Source organism: Adiantum capillus-veneris, chromosome 24 (genome assembly GCF_014529385.1).
Source record: "Adiantum capillus-veneris isolate H3 chromosome 24, ASM1452938v2, whole genome shotgun sequence".
NCBI lineage: Eukaryota > Viridiplantae > Streptophyta > Polypodiopsida > Polypodiales > Pteridaceae > Adiantum > Adiantum capillus-veneris.
Window position 1 is genome coordinate 139,849,884 of NC_140954.1, and position 21,257 is coordinate 139,871,140.

General features: G+C 41.1%; 1 protein-coding gene across 1 annotated transcript; it reads right to left on the reverse strand.

Annotated features, from left to right (window-relative positions):
* Positions 1 to 2,017: 2,017 nt before the first annotated feature.
* On the reverse strand, positions 2,018 to 3,386 carry LOC147427248 (glyoxylase I 4-like). The gene is made up of 3 exons (XM_086498715.1): positions 3,039 to 3,386; positions 2,548 to 2,656; positions 2,018 to 2,459 (listed from the first exon to the last, which is right to left on the reverse strand). Exons 1-3 carry the CDS (start codon positions 3,194 to 3,196, stop codon positions 2,148 to 2,150), a joined length of 579 nt encoding a protein of 192 aa, XP_086354841.1. The 5' UTR covers positions 3,197 to 3,386; the 3' UTR covers positions 2,018 to 2,147.
* Between the last annotated feature and the right edge of the window lie 17,871 nt (positions 3,387 to 21,257).

The following is a 21,257-nucleotide window of genomic DNA, read 5'->3' on the forward strand; positions in this document are numbered from 1 at the left end:
CTTTAATGCATCACATTTGGCATACTTTGCTATTACCAAACACTTTATTTTGTGTACATTTTGACCAGAGAATTGTCTTGCATTCCATATTTTCCCTAGCCATTGGAAGCTTTGAGAATGCAAACGTACTAAGTGACAGCTTGGAAAAAGGCCTTCACATTGCAGATTTGGAAAACAACTAACTGTGAATTCTCTCTCTCCACGTTTATCGAGCGTTTGTCATAGCAGGGAATCATTACATTCCAAGATACAATGTCCTTGGATTTGTTTAGCTCTTGCAATAATATAGATGCATTAAAGATAACTTTTTCCATCTTTTCTGAGCATGAACATGCAACTACCGTGTAGTTGAAGCTTGTGCAGAGACACACTCCTATACCCTTGCCCACACCTATATATTCTAGAGAATTCTTAGTTGGCCAACGAGAAGGCAACCTTTGACTCTATAAATGAGAAAATAGGGTGAAAGAGAAGCAGATACCCAATAGAACCATGGGGAAAAAATGGCAAGGCTAGGGAAAATACTCCCTACTTGTAGGAGTTTGATGGTTATGGAACTAAGCCAAAACCCAAGCTAAGAATGGCAAAATAAATCTCGACAAGAGAAAACTACCTCATTGTGGCCGGCACAACCACAAAACAACCCTTACTCCTTGTCACATGCTCCCTTGGAGAAACTAGGACCGCCTGGAAAAATCTAAAGAGATGCCATCTTAACCCTAACAAACCAAGAGAACACACAATGGGCATGGAGGCACAAAGTTGCTCTTCTTCTTCTCTACATAAGATGATAAGTTTTAACAAGAATAAGTGGTAAATACAACTCAATAAGAACTATGTACAACAATCAATGTGAAACCGCTAGTGAGTGAGCTGTCAAGATAAGTGGGCATAAGTCTCTATAGGCAGACCGTGGTGGTAATGTAGACGAGAAGTCATCCATGCATGGCATGTATCGATCTTGATATCTTGATACAAAAAAATGTAACAGACTTAAATTTCAAAATCTTAAAAATGAACCTAGTCTATTATAATGCTTGGGAAGACCTAGAGCAAGTTGGCAATGAGTGAGTTGGTGCAAAACATAGAGAATTATGTCCTAGTCTATAATGCCATTGAGTGTGTTTCATGAGAGTGCCATGTATTAACATTTTGGTAAGACTTAAGCCCTGTCTGTAGCTACTTCAGGGAGAGGGGGGGGGGGGTCCTTTGAATACTCTATTTGAATACTATATGATATGCTTCTGTATCATGTATAACATGGCTATCTACACACTACCAAGGATGTTGGACCATCTTATGCCCCCTTATGATACTTAGTGTCTCAGTCGCTAGCTAGCGAATAGAATTTAACATTTTCAATTGCAATAAGACACTATGGACTTGAAGCATGCTATCAATTACTTTGATGTACAAGGATATAAAGATAATATAAATGTATTGATATGGGTACGTTGCTCTTCATTGAATTTTATTTAAGAGTTTCTAGGTGCCCTCTCTACATCCTCTACATCCTTCTACACAAGATGTCACTATTTGATAGCTAGACAGAAAACTTTATAACCACTTGAGGATAGACTTTCATTATTTGGTAATATATGAAGCATCCAAGATATAATTGTCACTGCCTTGAAGTGGATGCATAGAGAGTATTTGCACATGTCACCTTGGAAGGGAACCAAGGAAGGAGTGCTACCAAAATTAGGCCTTACTTCTTGGCTGCGGCAACACGCGGGTCACATTCTAGTACACTACAATAGTGTTAAAACTAAAGTCATAGAAAAATGCCCTCATTAGGCCAACCCTTGCTGACTGATGTAATATTTTGTGCGAGATGGCACACATGAATGGGCTATGCCCCTATTGGTTAGTGGCTCAAAAATTCCTTCCTTTTCCCTTATAAAATGAGTCTGTCTTCACTACTTAAAGAACTGATCCGGGCTCTTATGTACCCAGAGAAATACATTCAAGTCTATATTAATGAATAAATTTCCACAGTTGTTGCAAATAACCGAATTCAAGAAGCTTTACATTCTTATACACAAGAAAACAAGACAAATTTTTCATACCCTTTGCATGGAAAAGGTTGTTACTAGCTTCTGTCTCTGTAAATTGCAAGACAGAAATTTGGACAGAGAGAGAGAATGTCAAAGAGAAGTTTCATGAAGGTCAGTCATGGCATTGCTGCAAATGGCAGCCGAAGAACCAGGGCAGCGAGCATACTGTTGCGAGCAAACAAAAGTCGACTGGCTATGGTGGCACATTAAGGTGGAAGGAGCAGATTTTAGAGGCACCACCGGCAGGTTGTCACAGGTACAAACCTCGATCATGAAACCGTCTGGGTCGTGGAAAAAGATCTGGTCCACAAGAATTCCACTCTCCTCCACTTGGACCCTTTTGTGACGGACGCCGAGCTTTTCTAAGCACTCTTCAATGTCATCCACATCTTGGCAGGCTGTCTGCAGTCAAATGACATCAATGGAAGCTACAATACCATACCGCAAATCATGTTAACTGCATCAAAAGAATAGGGTAGGTCTTACTTACTTGGAAAGACATGTGATAGTCTTGGGGATCGATGTCGTCCTTCTTTGGTAGCTGTGCAGCAGCTTGTGGAGACTCAATCAAGTGAATTCCAAAGCCATAGTTAAAAAGCCTGCATGTTGGCATTCCGATTAACAATCAACCCAAAGCTTGAAAAAGGGCAAAAAATAGATTGCGCACATGGGCATGTGCAAGGAAACAAGGTTTGTGCATTTAGGCAAGGAATCCAAAAATGCAGCCTAATTTGTAAGCTTGGCTCAATGCTTATAACCACAGCATGACAACTGTAGCTGCAAGCCGCCCTTCCATGTGCAAACGCACTTCGGAAGCAGGATGATATCCCCAGGTGCCATAAATTGAGCCATCAAAAGGAAAATGAAAAAAGCTCTCTCTCTCTCTCTCTCTCTCTCTCTCTCTCTCTCACACACACACACACACACACACACACACACACACTTGTTTTTTTTTTTGCGCAACTCTAGAGCAATGCGTACCAGGCACCGTCGAAGTTGAAAGAGCCTGGGCGTTTGATGGGCACGAATCCGAGGACGCGTTCGTAGAACTCCACAGACTTCTCTGCAGAAGCACAGAGCAACGAGATATGGTTGACAGAGGATATGGGCAATGGAGGGGGGGTTTCTTTGCTATCCATGAGCAGGAATAAGAAAGCAGCTCAGAGAAGAGAGACAGAAATGGCGGAAAATATAAACACGAAGAAAGGAACAAAGAGAAAATAAGGCAGAAAACAGCGCAGAAGAAAGAGGCTTGTGTGTGTTTGTCTGTGTGTGTGTGTGGTGAGCTTGAGAAGGTGGGAGGTGATGGGAAAAAATGCAGCTGCGAAAATGGAGAGGTGGGACAACACGTAGCGGCTAACGAGCTGCCTGAGGTGTCGCCCGTAGTTTTAACCTTCTAGTAGGTCTAGTTAAAAGTTTCTTTGTTTCACGCACCTTCACATGGCACACTCCAATTGAATGCCACCTTTCCACCGCTTCATGGAGTGTAGGTTTTTTTATTAGCCTACACTAAATCTCGCTTCTCATGGCCAAACCTCGTAAGTGGGCTCTTGTTCTCTTTTCTCGTGAACCAAATCTCTAGATGGACTCGTACTATGCAAACATGTATGTGGTCCGGCCAGTCATCCGTCTCCATTGGACTCCGTTCAGTGGCTTCGTGGTGGTCTATTGGCTCTTACAATAGACGATCCCCCATAATTAGTCTGCAAGGATCTTCTGCATCAAACAAGCAACATCATTTCTCTTCGTCTTCTTTCCAGCTCATTGTGTCCATTTAACAAGTTTGCAGCCATCATCTAGCTTTCATGTGTTGACACTATTTGTGAGCTACAGTCAGTAAGCCAATCCCTTCCCTTGTAGTTCCATTAGCCACCTTCACTCATTTGTGCAAGGTAAGTATCCACGTTCATGTTAGTGTATCTATGACACGAGGCTTTACGATCGAGGTTAAATCTAACATTTCAATTGTAATAAGGAGAAACAAATTCATGCAACTTTTACAATGATGTGGTAGTTATTCTTTGAAAGAAGTTGAAATGTTAAATTTAAAAAGGCTCCTAGGAAAGGAAAAAGGGGGGTGGGGGGGGGGGGGGGGGATAAATCCAGGAGGAGTACATCTCAATGGTTGAAGCCATAAGTAGCCTAAGGGTTGAATTGAGCGTAGATAGGGACTTAAGCCAAAGCTGCCATCTAGTTGACTCTCAAATTTCTTTCAGGAGGAGAGCATTAGAATCTTTTATGCTAGCAACAGGGATTTTATTAACGTGATCACAAACATGTGAACACGTTAATAACATTGAGTGATCCCATTCAAAACACATGATCACATTAAATATTCACATGACTTTCCATTAACCTATAGATATCATCCAATTCCGAAAACCCGCTGGGATTTTTTCATTTCTTAACGGGTACGGTTTAGGGTTCACATAGTTTCCTAGTAAGCTTGTCGGGAAAAACACATACCTAGGTGGGGTTTTGATGGGTTTCCACATCACCACTTATTGTTTTCTTTGTGATCACGTCAATTGTGATTATGTGAATGTGATTATAAACATTGTGATCACAAGAAATTTCACATGATCACATGAATATCAAATCCCTGGCTAGCAATGTATAGTTCTGAGGCTCTTTTTAAGTCATGAGCAATCATAAACACACGATTCTAAATCGTATTGTTGAATACAAAAGAGTTACTATAAACCCATATATGTCAAAGATATATCCTCCCTCCATACATTCCATAATAGGATTTTCCACCCCTACTTGCTTATGAGCATCCTTTAGGGTTGTTGGGGTGGTTCTCTGCCGCGCTCCTCTACCTCATGAGTTTGGGGGGCTCCAAGGAGGAGAGTATTGTGAGGGAGTCTGTGTGCAAGCATCGTCGGGTTGCCGGGGTATTGAGGGAGATTTGTCACAATGCGTGGGGGTTGTCTCTAGGAGAGGGCACCTGGCTGCTCAACCTCCATCCCAGAGAAACTCCTCAACCAGTCCTTGTCTTTTTGGATGTGATGGAAGGTGCCCCCCCCTGGCTTCGGCAAAAAGGCTCCCAAGACACGTGTGGTCTGCAACGATAATTCTTCTTCGGCTTGCGGTCAAGCAGCAGTTTGTTGCTGGAGGGCCTCGCAGGAGGCTGGTTCCTTTATGTGGGATTTTTGTGCATGGATGGGACTGAAGCAAGAAGGTGGTTTAAATCGGGCTATTCTTCGCTTGCTGGATGGTTGAGGCATATTGTTGGCTAGAGGTAGTGGTTTGTGGGTATGGTATGCAGTAGTGTGTTTGTTTGTGTTTGTGTTGCAATGGATTTGGGATTTTGTGGATGCACTTGGTGTCATGGTCGGTTTTTGGATTTTGGTGTCTTGTTTTGTGATCAATGCAGGAGGACAGGGCTCATGCAGGTGTGTGGCAGCTACATGTGCCCTGGTGGCATCTTCTTGCATCATCTTCAGATTTAGTCATTTGCACATGGTTGGGTGGCTCGCGTGTTAGCTGAAGCAGCATTAGTCTTTTTCACTTGATTTGGGTGGCTCCCCGTCCCAGCTAGTGTAACTAATTGGTGGTGGTGGATGCTCCTACTTGGTCTGAGGGGAGCTATGTGTGGAATGTTTTGGTTTTCTTAATACAATATCACTCACAATTGTGAGTTCTGGAAAAAAAAAGGATGTCCAACCTCTTACAAAGACCTAAGAATTTCTTGGGCATTAAGCCCATCCTCATGAGTTGATTGAGAAGCAGATCAGAGCTTATCCAAAAAGGTCTTGTTGTAAGGACCGTTGAAAAAGAGGTGAGGAATGATGGAGTTAGAGGTCTAGGAATGCACACATCTTTGAGATGGAGAAGAAGTTCAAGGCACACAAAAGAGAATGTATTAATATGTGTGCAAATACAAGATAAGATGGCCCTAGAGTGACGGGCTTATATATTAAGCACGGGGAAAAAAACCTCCTAATGAGGGGAAAGAGTGCCCCACTGTTATAATATCTAATTATCCTAAATGATTTTCTCATGTTAAACTAATCATTTAATATGGGGATGTACCAAGGGAGAAAAAGCTAGAATATTGGTTAAGCTGGCAGACCGGCCACAGTAGGGATCCATAGCAGGAAAATAGGGATCCAAAGGGGGGGCCATCTGCAAAAGAGCAATGTGCAACAATGGGCTCCAAAGACCTTAGGGTTAAGCCCATTAAGACTTCCAAAATGCTAAGGTTTCAGAATTCAAAGATAAGTCCAAATGGTCAAGCTTAGTGGAATTGAATGCTTTGTGAGTGTACAGAAAGTCTTCAAGTGGACCTAGATTGATGGGGGTGAGCCCTTTCAGTAGGGGATGAGAGAGAAACACACACACACACACACACACACACTCATGCAAGCCCCTTTACACAAAGGGAATAAGGGACACATGTCAGCTCCCTAGCCCAGTTGCCCCCAAGGTGCACTCAAATCCTATTAGATGGCCATAGAGGTGGACCAATGAGAATTAGGCTTACAATGAGCATTCATCAACCCAATGGCTTGCCTGATTCCTATTGGCCACAGGACAAAGGGGTCCAATGAGGGTTTCGTTGCATTATTTAATTACCTAAAGCTCTTACAAAAGGGGAAAGGGGGACACATGTCACAAGGCTATTACTTATTCCTCTTAATTCCTATTGGCTATAAGCTTGGAAAGGTCTAGTGGGAAGCTAGCAGGAGAATTAGCAAGAGGGGCCAACCAAGATGAGACAAGGAGATGATTTGTGATGGAATTATCATTGACACACACATACTAACTCATGTGTGAATCAAGAATACTCTCTCTCTCTCCTTCTCAAGCTTTAATGGAAAGCTTATCATCTACTCCAAGCTTGGAGAAGGGAGGCCTACACCAACAACTCTTGGCTTTGTGATGCAATTCAACCAAGAGCCAAGCTTCAATGCATGCTCATCTCCTCTACCATGATAATTACTAAGCTATGCTAATATGAGTGACTATGTGAGAAGATGTACATCTTTCTCGTAAGACTACTCCTTCTTCCTCTCAATCTACTCTCATACCCCGCTAGCTCTCACCATCTTCAAAGGTGTGTGAGGTCTTCGGTCTGAGACCATGAGGGAATTGATGTTGTGTTTTATAAGTGTTTTACTTAGTGTTGAAGCTTCCATCTTCATTGCACTGGCTAGTTATTGAAGGAACACAAAGAATTGTATTGTAGAATGTCTCCATTGATGGGGGAAAGCTATAATACAAAGCCTTTTGGAGGGGGGACCTTCTCCATGCAAATCCGGTCCTCAATTTTTGTCAATAGATTCATTTCTCTCTCTTTTGAAGTATTGTTCATGCTTATCTAACTAGGTATTATGCTTTTTGTTGCTCTCTCCACCCAAGCACTCTTGTTATGCTCATTAGGAATCTATTCTAATGAAATGCTCACTATGTTCATGTTATTTTTCTCTACACACAAGTTACTAGGCCATAAATGTTACATTGGTATTAGAGCACAAGGTTTCTCTTTTCTTGCTCAAGAAGGTGTTGGGGTATAAAGCTCAATGTGGTCGCCCAGGTAAGTGGGCGGGCCGCCAGGTATGTACACATATTCTTTTGTAAAAACCTAATAAGAACTCACTATGCTCTACACATTACAGTAGAGCGAGCTCACCATATCGTCGTGCTCTTCTTCTCGCACTCTCTCTCGCGTCGTACTTCCGCTCGTACTCCTTCAACTGGTATCAGAGCTCAGATCAAGGCTCGGGGAAGCATTTGCAGGTAGCCAGAGTCGCCTGCTCAGATTGGAGTGAGATTCTGAGGTCATCTCGGCCACTTTTCGGCTTCGACAAAGTTCTGCGTAGGCCATTTTCGAGTACGTGGTCTCAGTGGGTGCAGATCTGACTCTACAAAATTGGGGTTTCGGCCTACGACTGCAGGTGCTGAGGATATCGTCACTCCCAGAGTGTTGATTTGTGGCTGTCTACACATCGAAGGATGGCTCACAGTTCTTGGAGGCGGTCACATACGATACGGGCGCATCTACACACAGACTGTAGGCGACATTCACTAGTTCATCAGGTAGCTTGTGTTTGCTCCTTGATATTCCAGATTTCATCCTGACATTGCAGGTACTTCCACATGGGATGTATTGTCAGAGATGATGTATGTCTGTTGAGGGTTTGCTGGTTGTGAGTCACGCAGTAAACAACCGCCGCAGCGGTTACAGCATATAGTGAGAAATTTGTGGATGTATGACTTTGTGGGAAGTCTATGTACTGTCAGATTTACTGCAGCCTTTGTTGAGGGTTGAGTGAGGTTTTATTGAGCTGGGGTATTCTCGAATTTTGAGATCCTTTCTGTGATACAGGTCTTGGAGCGATCCCTCGAGCACCCTTAGATAGGCAGCTAGGATGTATTGACTGTGAGTTAGACAGTTGGGATTGCATCTTTGCTTTACTGCCGTTGAGGAATTGTCACAGTCTATGCTTACAGGACAGTGACAAGACAGTGAGAGACAGTACAGGTGCAAGACAGGTTTACCCACAGCTTACAGTGTTAGAGAGACAGTGGTTTTTTGAGCTGTTTTTTGGTCTGTTTTTTGAGTACACCAGAGCCATTTTACAAAGGAGTCTCTGCCAAAATTTATGCAGAATCTGAAGCTTTCTTGGTTCATTTGACAGGTTGATATTGGTTCAGAGGTCAGTTTACAAGGGAAACTCTACCGAATATTTCCCAGGAAAGTAAACTACTGTGAAGTGTAGCTATGGCTGGGTCATAGGACACTGCTCTTTACAATATCAAGAAGCTAGATGGAACCAATTTCCCATTGTGCAAGAAGCAGATTTGGCACGTGTTGGTACAAAAGAAGCAGATAAAACCTACAAAGCTCAAGGGGATAAAACCAGAAGATATGGACGAAGATGAATGGAGCGAAATGGATGAACTGGCACTTTCTACCATTATGCTGACTTTGGCAGAAAGCGTTTACTTCAATGTAGCAGACGAGATGTCGGCTTATCAAGCATGGTTAAAGCTGAGTGATCTTTATGAGAAGCAGAGTGCAGCTTCACAGGTATACTGGCTTAAGAAGCTTGTTGACTTGAAGATGAAAGAAGGGACACCTATGTCCAATCATCTGAATGAATTCAACACCATCTACAGTCAGTTGTCAGCTCAAGGTGTCAAGTTTGATGAACCTGTTGGAGCTATGTTCCTATTGATCACATGGACGGAAAGTTGGGACACTTTTCGCACAGCTTTGAGTAATTATGCACCTCCAGATGGTTTGACCATAGTAGGTGTAGAAGGCAGTCTTCTTACTGAAGAAACCAACAGAAAGACAATGGACCAAGGCAAAGGAACAGCCTTAGTTGTCAGGGGAAGGACCAAAGAAAAGTACAAAGGTGGAAAGAGGGATCAGTCTCGTAGCAAGTCCCGCAGTGCTAAAGGCAAGAGTGACATAGAATGCTACCATTGTGGCAAGAAGGGTCACATGAAAAGAGGCTGCAGAGAATGGAAAGCAAAAAAAGGCAAAGAGAAAGCAGAAGACCATGGTGAGAAGAAAAAGTCCTCAATGAAGATTCAAGAAATAAATGTGACAAACACTGTTGCAGAGGATGACAGTCTAGTGTCAGGAGACATCTACTTTTTGAAGAATACAATGGACTCAGCTCTTCTTACAACATCTGATGGAAATGCACTGAGTGACTGGATTATAGACTCATGGGCATCACTTCATGTGTCTCCAAACAAGGAGTGGTTTACCTCTTATGTGACCACTAAAGATCATGTTCGGCTAGGCAATGGGCAGACATGTGAGATCTTAGGTGTTGGAGATGTTCAACTGAAGTTTCAGACTGGCTCTTATTTCACGCTGAAGAATGTGAGACATGTTCCCGCAATTACAAAGAGATTGATCAGCACAGGTTTACTTGATGATGCTGGCTACGTCACCACTTTTGGACAGAACATGTGGAAGCTGATATCCAAGGGTTCTATGACAGTAGCACATGGAGTAAAGTCTGGCGGACTTTACATGATTTATGTATCAAATGTCTCTAAAAATGTAATCAATGTAACCGAGCAGCCGAAGGTTTCTTTGTGGCATAGCCGGTTAGGACATATGTCCAAGAAGGGAATGGAAATCTTGTCTCGTTCTGGTTATTTGCCTGGCTTGTCATTTAATGATTTTGAATTCTGTGAACATTGTCTGTATGGTAAGTAAACACAGAAGCCACATAAGCATAGAAGCAGTAGAAGAGATACAAAGTTGGCACTTGTTCATAGTGATTTGTGTGGACCTATGCCTAACCTATCTCTAGGGGGAGCTTCTTACTTTATGACATTTATAGATGATTACTCGAGGAAAGTATGGGTTTACTTTCTCAAGCACAAGGATGAAGCGTTTAGTGTTTTCAAAACGTTTGTGACACTTGTGGAGAATCAGAGTGGCAAGAAGCTTAAATGCTTACGCACTGACAATGGTGGAGAGTATGTTTCAAAGGCCTTTCAGGACTTTTGTGAGTCAAAAGGTATAAAATGTGAACTTATTGCTCCTTACAATCCTCCTCAAAATGGTGTTGCTGAAAGGATGAATAGGACCATACAAGAGAAGGTCAGAAGTATTTTGTCTAATGCACAATTGCCAAATGGGTTTTGGGCTGAAGCTGTATCAATAGCTGTTCATCTTATAAATAGATCTTCCTAGCAAGGTTTTGCAGAAGGATTTAGTGGCAGAGATGGTATGGTCAGGCAAGGTGCCCTCATACAAGCATCTCAAAGTCTTTGGCTGTGAGGCATATACTCACGTTGCAAAGGAATTTAGGAACAAACTTGAGCCAAAGAGTAGAAAGTGCATCTTTCTAGGCTATGCTAATTCTGGTGAGATGGGGTACAGACTTTGGGATCCCGAATCCAGAAAGGTTATCCATAGCAATGAGGTTCACTTTAATGAAGCCAAATATCATTCTAAACCAGAGAGGGTTGAGGAGATTAGAAGAGTTTTCTTCCAAGAAAATGGACCTGCACGTGCAAGACAAAATGTCAGGGCTCAAGAGGAGCAAGGACGGGATAGAGTGGAACCACAGGTTGTGGCTGAGCCTGAGCCACTGCTATTGTGCGTAGATATGGACGTATCACGCGACCACCTGATAGGTTTGTTCCATCTATGAACGATGTCATGTTGACTGATTGCAATGAGCCTTCATGTTACAAGGAAGCAGTGCAAATGAAGGACTCTGGGAATTGGCAATTGGCCATGCAGTCAAAGATGACAGCTCTTCATAAAAACCAGACATGGAAGCTAGTTAAATTACCACATGGCAAAAAGGCTCTACCTTGTAAATGGGTTTACAGGTATAAGATCACCACTCATGATAGTCAGCCAAAGTACAAAGCAAGGCTTGTTGCCAAGGGCTTTAAGCAAGAACAAGGCATTGACTTTGATGAAGTCTTCTCTCCGGTGGTCAAGATGACTACATTGAGATGCTTTCTTGCATTGGTTGCCATATTAGATTTGGTGTTGCACCAAATGGATGTCAAGACAACGTTCTTGCATGGTGATTTAGATGTGGAAATTTACATGCAGCAGCCAGAAGGGTTTGTTGAGAAAGGCAAGGAAGATTGGGTATGCCAGTTGTTAAAGAGTCTTTATGGATTAAAACAATCACCGAGGGCATGGTACCATAAATTCCACAAGTTTATGCTTTCTCAAGGCTACAAACGTAGTGAGTTCGATCACTGTCTATATACAAAGAAGGCTAAGGATGGCAGTTGGCTGATCCTTATTTTGTATGTGGATGACATGTTGATTGCTGGCAAGCACTTGGAAGAAATTTCAGCTTTGAAGTCAAAGATGGAAAAATCGTTTGACATGAAAGACATGGGTGAGGCAAGTCATATACTTGGTATGCGAATTGAGAGAGACAGATCAAAGAAGTTGATTTGGTTATCTCAAACAGAGTATATTGACAAGGTTTTGCAACGTTTCAATATGGAGAAGGGAAAGGCATTGAGTGTTCCACTGCCACCATATGTGAAACTTAGCAAACAAGATTGTCCTGTGTCTGAGGAAGAACATGATGAAATGGATAAGATTCCATATGCGTCTACAGTGGGTAGTTTGATGTATGTAATGATTGCTACTCGCCCAGACATTGCATTTGCAGTGGGAGTAGTAAGTCGATACATGTCAAACCCACGCAAGAAACATTGGGAGGCAGTGAAAGGAATATTGAGATACATGAAAGCTACAAAGAGTATGCGTATATGCTATGGGAGCCAGGATCTAAGTGTAAAGGGTTTTACAGACTCAGATTATGCAGGTGACTTAGACAACCGAAGGTCTACGTCAGGGTATGTCTTTACATTGGCTGGTGGAGCAGTATCATGGCGTTCTAGATTACAAGATTGTGTTACTCAGTCTACTACAGAGGCTGAATATGTTGCAGCATCAGAGGCATGCAAAGAATCAATTTGGCTTAATCGACTAGTAACAGATTTGGGAATCAAAGAAGAGATGCCTGTGTTATATTGTGATAGTCAAAGTGCTATACAATTGGCTCGCAATCCAGTTTATCACTCAAAGACAAAGCATGTGGATGTGAAGTATCATTTCATTAGGGAAATGATCGAGGATAAGTAACTTCAGCTTGTCAAAGTTCACACCACAAAAAATCCTGCTGATCTACTTACAAAAGGACTTCCCTCAGAGAGCTTTGCGCATTTTCGCAAGCAGTTAGGTGTAGGGTAGTACATCACTTCTCTACATCTCTTGTATATTAGCGTGTATAGTAGATTCTCTCACACTTAAAGTACCACATTGGACTTTAAGTGGGAGGTTGTTGGGGTATAAAGCCCAATGTGGTCACCCAGGTAAGTGGGCGGGCCGCCAAGTATGTACACATATTCTTTTGTAAAAACCTAATAAGAACTCACTATGCTCTACGCATTACAGTAGAGCGAGTTCACCATATCGCCGTGCTCTTCTTCTCGCACTCTCTCTCGCATCGCACTTCCGCTCGTACTCCTTCAGAAGGGAGGTCCTCAAGCTAGCTATACATGGTTGGTATTATTAATTGCAATTGAGTAAGTCGAATAGGAATTTTTTAGCCTTGCAGTATTTTACATGAATAGTGCTCTTCCTATCGTTGGTCGCATTGTAGCTAGGTGACCTTTCCTACTAGGAGTTTCTCAAGAACTCAGAATGCAAGAGACAGTCAACAATTTTGATCAAAATTGGTGACTATTCATTCTATAAGTATTTCTTTGATCGAAGAATCTTTTGCTCAAAAGATTCTTTGATAAAAGTCTTCTATAATAGGAAGCTGTTTCGACCAAAAAAGAAAACTTTGACTATTCGAACATTATTCAGGATTACGGCGTAAATAGCATTATATATATATAATTTTCTAAAAATGGGCATATAAATGCAACCCACGTTGTATCCACCACTACAACTATTGTAGAATATTTGGGAATGTAGACTGTGGTGCTGATGTAGATGCATAGTGGGCTTTTAGTGCAAAGTGTACATATGATCCTTCTGTCCACTATGATGCATGTATGCCAGACCGCTGTAGATTCACATGTGTGATACTTTGATAGTGGTGCTAAAAAGCACATTACTTCACATCATGACTTGTTTGCCTCTCGCAAGGCTGTCCCTCACGGGAATACGATCACATGTGCCAACAATGCTACTATCTATATGATCAAAGGAGTTGGAAATGGAAGTTCTTTTACACTTGTTGATGCACTTTATGTACCAAGGATCAAAGAGAACTTTCTCCCTACATCCTCACTTGCAAGACTTTTTTTTGTTTTCAAATTTGTGAACGACACATGTACAATTCATGATCTCAATTTTGGTGATAATAGTTGCATCTAAAATTTTGTGGCATGGCTTCTATAAAGCTCATTTTGTATGACACGTGTGGAAAAAAGATTACAAATGCACTTGTAAATTCAAAGTCTACTTCATATGCAAAACTTTGGCATGCACATTTTGGGCATCCAATTTTGCCAATTTGCTACATTTACTTCTTTGCCGCCTCTTGAAGCACCTTTTAAGAATTTTTGTGAAGGTTGTGTTTTGGGTAAGATACAGTGTTTAAAGTTTCCAAAAACCAGTTCAATAAGGGATACATGTAGGTTGCAACTTGTGCATAGTGATGTTTGTGGGCCTATCAAACTCCATTCATTGGCAATTACTATACTTTGTGGCTTTCATTGATGGTCACTCTAAGCATGCATGGGTGTGTCTGCTTAAAGATAAGTCTGAAGTGTTCATGTGGTTCAAGAATTTTCTGTTATGGCTAAAAAAATCTCTAAATGTACTATGAGCACCCTTCATTCCGATTGAGGGTGGAGTATATGTCTCATGAGTTCAATATATTTCTAGCTAATCATGAGATAAAACACCAATGTATAGTGCCTTATACACCTCAACAAACTGGTGTTGTTGAAAGGAAAAATGGGTCTTTTATAGAAATGGCATGATGTATGGTCAAGAGTCAAGCTTTTCTATGTTTATTTTGGCTTGAGGACATCACGTGTGCTATTTATGTACTTAGCAGGCGTCCTACCAAACCTTGCAGTCTATGACTCCTTATGAAGCGTGGCATGATAAAAAAAGCCAGCTATTGATCACATAGCATATTTTTGGTTGTTTAACTTATGCTTGGGACCCACAAACACGGTGCAGGAGATTTAATGATAAGGCTATTAAATGCATTTTTGTTGTTTATAGCATTGAAGAAAGGTTACAGTTTATACCGTCCGCAAACAAAACATATCTTGGTTTCATGAGATGTTGTGTCTGTGGAAGATTTTGGTTAGCCTTTGTTATCATGTACCAAAGAAAGGAATGTAATCTCACACGACATTTATGACACTTTGATGTCTCTCTTTAATGGTTGAAATTTGAATGTAAATTCCAAAGAGGAGAATGTATAGAAAATGTTATGGAACGGCTTACTTGTTGGAGATCAAAGTGCAGTGAAATTTATAGATTAACAAGATTAATCAATCAATTTTGTAACATTGAGCATATTCAAGCATGAAAACTGCAAAGCATGCACTAACTTATATTCAACACATCACATACATGTACCAAAGCTGCAAGAAAGAGAGAGAGAGAAGAGTTCTACACCAATGGAGGGTAGGACGTCAATTCCCTCTCCAAAAGCACTTTGTACTGATAAATTATTCTTCTTCAAAAGAGCTTATGATCCATACAATTGGCTAATTGCACTTTTAAGGGCATAAATTGAATAGATGAAAGCTCTAAAATTTGCAGGGGTTTGCGATTAGTCTTTTCACTTAAAACACCTCATTGAACTCAATCCCAAGGCCCTAAACACCTTGTGTTAGTAGCGGCTAACACAGGCTACACCGAATATGCATTGAGTGGGAGATATGCTATGGATGTCACAATATTTCTACTCACTTTGTATAAGTCTTGGGATGACTTGGAGTTGCAAAGTTGTATGTGTTAGTTAGAGGGCTCAAGCTTAAACCCATAGTGGAAGGGATTGTGGTGAAAGCCCTTAAAAATAAGCCTTGAGGCAAGGAGGCTTCATTCTTGAGTATCCACTCTTGAGGATCCACTTTTGAGAGCTCCCTCTCTCTAGAGTGTTCACTCTTTGGCTTAGCCTTGAGCTTAATGTCTATGCTTGAGAGGCTACTGCTAACCATTGGAATTAGAATAAGCTCTTCTTGATTAATCTAATTCTTATTTTCTCATTAATCTACTTCTTCTCTACATCTCATCTTGTCATGAAGTAGTATTACACTTTCATTATTCTAGATTTGAGAGATGTATGTACTTCTTGCTAGTAACCACTCTTATCTCTCTATGAGCAATTGATTTGCGATATTTAGCATCATACATTAGGTTGATTAAGTTGGGTCTTAATCTTGTAATTTGTGTGTGTGCCCTATTCTTTGCTTGTTTGTAGATAGGTTTTATGAAGCTCTAGCACCATTCACCTCGTGTGTGTAAGCTATTGATGAAGTGCCTTAATTGACATGTGGTAATTAGTGTGTGCTTGTCATTAGTGTGCTTGGGGTTTCTAGTCTATGGCAAGTCGGACTTCGATGGGCTTAATGTGTGTAGGAGATTAATTGATTAGTGATTAGAGTAGATTTAGAGTTAGTCTTTCCATGGCTAATCTCTACTTGCAATGGAGAGGTGATCTCTTGAATCCTCTATCCTATTCATCCGATGCTCGTGCTTCCATGCCCTAACGGGGTTGCCGGATCCACGGATTTGATAATTTTGTGTGGGTTGTGATTAGGTTGTGCTACAATGCCTCCCTACATTTGGCGCCATTGCCGGGGATTGATAACCTAAGCTAGTGAGTTTAGGATGTGTAGAATAGAGTAATTTTATTACTAGTTTTTTGGTTTTTGAGTGTGTGACTCAATTTTTGGTTTGATTTGATGATGTTGTGCAAGAAATAGATGCTAATGTTGAGTTATGAATACCCCAAACCCCCAATTTCATTAATTTCATGCTCACCCTTACTAATTTTGCTTTATTTCCATGCTAATTTTACTAATTTTATGCTAATTTTAATTAATTTTGACTAACTATGCTAACCTAATCACTAACATTTGAAGTGTAAAGTATGTAAAATCCCCTTGCAAGAGGTGGAATCATCACTCTAATAAAGTTAATTGTACCAATTTATGCCTGATTTGAGGATTTGAGTGTTTGATTTTGACTACAAATGGTCAATTTTGGAGCCGATTTGATGGTGCACACACTTGTGTGTGCAATGATGCATCTTTTAGTGGAACAAAGAAATAGCTTGGAGTGTAATTACGATGTAAGTGCACTCACTTGTTGTGTCAATTCTTGATTGATTAATGAGGTTCAATGTTGCTAATCATTTGCTAAAATTAGGTGTGTAACACAAATTGACCTACACTTTGCACCTAATTTGATATACTTTGAATGCAATTGATAGTCAAATTGTGACTAATGAACTTTGTGTGTATCCAAATAATGCTTAATTCTCATCAAGAATTCATGTGTGTGCACACACCAAAGAGGGAAAAAACTGTCAAAAATTTCACGTGTGTGTACACCTAATTTTTAGTGTGTGCATGCATATAAAGTGATGAAATTGATGATACATGAGTATGCAATCATGTAAATGATGTGTATTCTAGGCTATTTCAATCATTGGAGAAGCTTAATTGCCAAAAAATAGGCCAAAAATTGAGTGTGTGCCCCTATCCAAGACCACTTGATTTTCCATGATTGATGGTCAATTAGGGCACCTAAATGATTTTTTATTGTGAAATGTTTATGAAAAGTGTGTGCAATCATTAGGTGTAAGCCTAAATGCATTGGCAATTGAGCCAAATTTGATCTTTTGTGCTTAATTTTTGAGTGTGTGCATTGCTTGATTGGGTAAAAATAGTGCTAATTTTTTAGAAATTGAGCATGCATGCATTCACTTATGCATGATCGAGCTTGCAATTTGTGGATTGCAATGTAAAATTGATCGAATAGTTGCATAAATTTTGGCCTAAATTTGGCTGTGTGCCTACTCAATGACATGTGCAATCCAATGCTTGAATGAATAATTGGTATTTTTTACCAATTATGAGGATTAATTTAGCCAATAATTGATGTGTGTGTCACAATTGGCTTGAAAATTGAGATAAAAATCACTCAATTGATGCTAAATTGTGTAGCTCTTTAGTGTATTTCAATGCTAATGATGAATCAATTTGATAAACATGGAAAACATGCACTAATGTGTGTGCCTATGCAATGGTGCCTGATATCCAATTTGGAATGAATGATTGGTGTTGATCACTAGTCATAATGATTAAAGACCTAAAAAGTTGATGTGTATGTGATGAGGTCCACCTACTCCACATGTAGTCTTTGGAGAACCTTCACCCACGGTGCCTGCTCACTTAGGTGACTTGGCAACATTTGCTCAAGCTATTGGTTGATCTATTGCTGAGAATATGCGTAACACGCCTGATAGAGAGCCTAGAATTAAGGCAGTACAAATAGCGAAGCTCACACAAAATTTACTGGAGACGGGGATGTGAGAAAGCGTATCAAAGTGTTTGAACAAATATGCGATTCTCTAGGAGAACACAATGACCTGCATAAGAGTAATGCTTTAAGCCTAACCTTAAGTGGGAAGGAAAGGGATTGGTATAGAACCCTAAGGGTGGAAGAAAAAAAAAATTACCCTACTCTTAGGAGACTGTTCTTGAAAGAATACATACGAGAGTAAATGCTTTGGGGTGTAGCCTCTCAGCTCGAGAAAGCCCAACGAGAGGAAGGAGAGTCGGGGAGAGACTTTATTAGTCGCTTGAATCATTTGAATTCTCGTTGTAATCCAAATGAGTGCTCCAATAATAATCAATTTCTTGATAGATTCATTAGGGAATTACTACATGAGGATATCTACAATGGCCTAGTCATTAGAGGTATCACCACTTGGGGAAGCCGTCACCACCAATGCTATCCAATTGGAGGATAATCTAATGATTCAAGGAGAAAGAGTGTCTGTTGAGCCTAAATCTATTAGCTCGCAAGCATTGGGGCATCAGCCAATGACCCTAAAGCCTATTGGTAAGGAGCCAAAGATATCTGAGATGACTTTAGCAGATCTCACCAAGGCCATTCAAGAGAGTCTTAGAGAGAATCGTGCTCCGCAAAAAAACATATGTATCCAAAAAGGGAGCAACAATGGTGCTCAGTATGCTATGGACCACATAGCACCAGTGAATGCCCTACTTTAAGAGTAAAACTCAATGGGAACTGCAATGCCTGTGGGAGGTATGGTCATCAAGCTAAGGATTTCATAGTATTTAAGCACACGATGGCCAATAGACCAACCTTAGCATGGATAGACATGCCTCGAGTGCCTGCATTGATGCCGGCACCACCTCTTGAACAAACAGCACAACACATGGTACCTAGGGCCCAAAATGTTGTTCAAACAACACCCTTACCACCTCTAGTGCTAGGACCGCAACCACCACATCCGAGAATCACTTCTATGAATTAAGTGGTTTGTGAGTCATCTATTGCTTGTTTGGAAGGCTGCGAGGAAGATATAGACCCTATATTTCCTATGGGATGGATGCGCTTGAATAAATTACACTAGACTACATGGAGGACTATTGGGGACAAGTCAAACCTGTCTATCAAGTAGCTTCTCTTGCTGCAAGAGGCTTGGGGACAAGTCAAACCTGTCTATCAAGTAGCTGCTCTTGTTGCAAGAGGCCAAAATATCAAGTACACTGCCAAGAGACCACCTCTTCAATGCTATGAGTGTGGAGGTCCACATCGTGTGGCCGAGTGTCCTATTAGGCTACAAAAGAATACTACACTAATGAAAACCAATTAAGCGAGCACTTATACAATGTCGATACTCATGTGTAACCGATGTGGCATAGATCATTTGATTGCCCAATGACCAAATAATCCAAATGCACCAAAGGTCAAGCCATTAAACTTGATTAAGGTTACCGAGGAGCCATCACAAAGTACACCTGTGGTACCAGTAGACGTACTCACATGATTGATGCTCCAAAAACAAAATTCTATTCTGGAGGAAAGAGACACATCATCAATTTCCCAATCTCAGAAAAAGAAGAAAACACCAAGGAAGAGATCGCAAAAATCAGCGAAGTCAGACCCCAGTCAAAGACCAACATAGGGACTAGTGACGACCCCGTATATATGAGCGACGCTAAAGAGGATTTTGATTCAGGTGAAACCATGGAGACCAAAATGACCACTAAGATAGAAACCAACAAGGAAGATCTTCATGAGCCACAATGGCCAGGATCCAAGAAGAATATAGGAACTTACCCAAACCCTACAGAGGAGATTGAGCGAGTCGAGCAATTAAGGAGTTTTGTAGAAGATACCCAAAGGGATCTAGAACCACCACCTAGGAAGATCCAGATTACAGAAACCATGTGTCCTACGCAAGAACAAGATCACCAAGTCCATAAACCCTTAGCCATACCTAGTGTCATCCAAGAAGAAAGTGACTTAAAGTCATGGGAAAGTGTCCGAACTCACTTCTTGATGGAAAGAATGTTTACAAAGGGACTACCTGATCCTATTGAAGAAATGGATATCCCATCTTCCCCACGTCAAGGGGATGAAGCCCAAAATGTGCCGTTAAACATTGCCAAATTGATGGATTTCATGTCTTCAAAAGTTAGCACCACCATCATGTCCAAACTATATAAAGACCCTAAGCTAGTCTCAGCTCTTCGAGCCTTCCTCAATGGAGAACTGAAGTTTGAGCTACCACAATTTTCACAGATGGATGGAGCTGGGGAGATGCCAATAGAGGAGGAACACTTAGATCCACAACCCAACCTAGATGAGAACCTTGTTATAGAAATACCTGTTAACAACTTGGGACAATACTTTGAGGGTGATGAATCCAATGCGACCATACCAATCACTACTAAGGGATTAATTGTGAAGCGAATCCTTGATGGTGGCGCTGGGGTTAGCATTGTGACTAAAAATTGCTGGGAAACTATGGGAAGACTCACCTTGCGACCACAACCATAGTAGTGAAGATGGCCAATGGGTCTATTGTTAAACCTATTGGGATGCTAGAAGATCTCAAGATCAAGGTCTTTGGACATAAAATAATTTACCTTCATTGTTATGGATTTATCCAAACACACTATCGCATTGGAGATGATCTTAGGACGCCCTTTCATGAGGGAAGCAAAAATGGTGCATGGCTGGTCTAAAAACCATGTCTACTTGCAGTTCCAAGATACTGGATCTTGTAACTGGTCAAGCACATCCTCTAGGAAACAGATTTATAATTGATAATAGATCTAACACCATAGTTCACTCGGCCCCATTGCAGTATTGTTACGCGGACACTGATGTTGGGGAATATTCTCCTTATATGGATGTACTACCTAGGATGACTGAGTCGGACAATGTGGATTGGGTCCACCTATCAGCAACCATAGACACTTGGGGAATTAGGGGGACAACCTGGGTAACACCTGGGGGGGATGAAATGCCACCACTCGTACCCTTAAATATTCTAGAAGCAATGCATATAGCTTCTGCTGACCTACAAGATGAAGGTTTGACTGGCATTGAAACCAGTAGTGCCTCACAAGACTATAGCCCACACGATTTGGGGTCAAAATCATCAATTGAATTTGACTCTGAGGGTGAATAATTTGAGTTAAATATTA

Excerpts from the sequence above, each read along its gene's own strand:
- LOC147427248 (XM_086498715.1), bottom strand. The coding sequence starts at position 3,196 with ATGGATAGCAAAGAAACCCCCCCTCCATTGCCCATATCCTCTGTCAAC. Across the intron at positions 2,657-3,038 it reads TTCAACTTCGACGGTGCCTG|GCTTTTTAACTATGGCTTTG; the intron begins GTACGCATTGCT and ends GCCAACATGCAG. Across the intron at positions 2,460-2,547 it reads ACTATCACATGTCTTTCCAA|ACAGCCTGCCAAGATGTGGA; the intron begins GTAAGTAAGACC and ends ATTTGACTGCAG.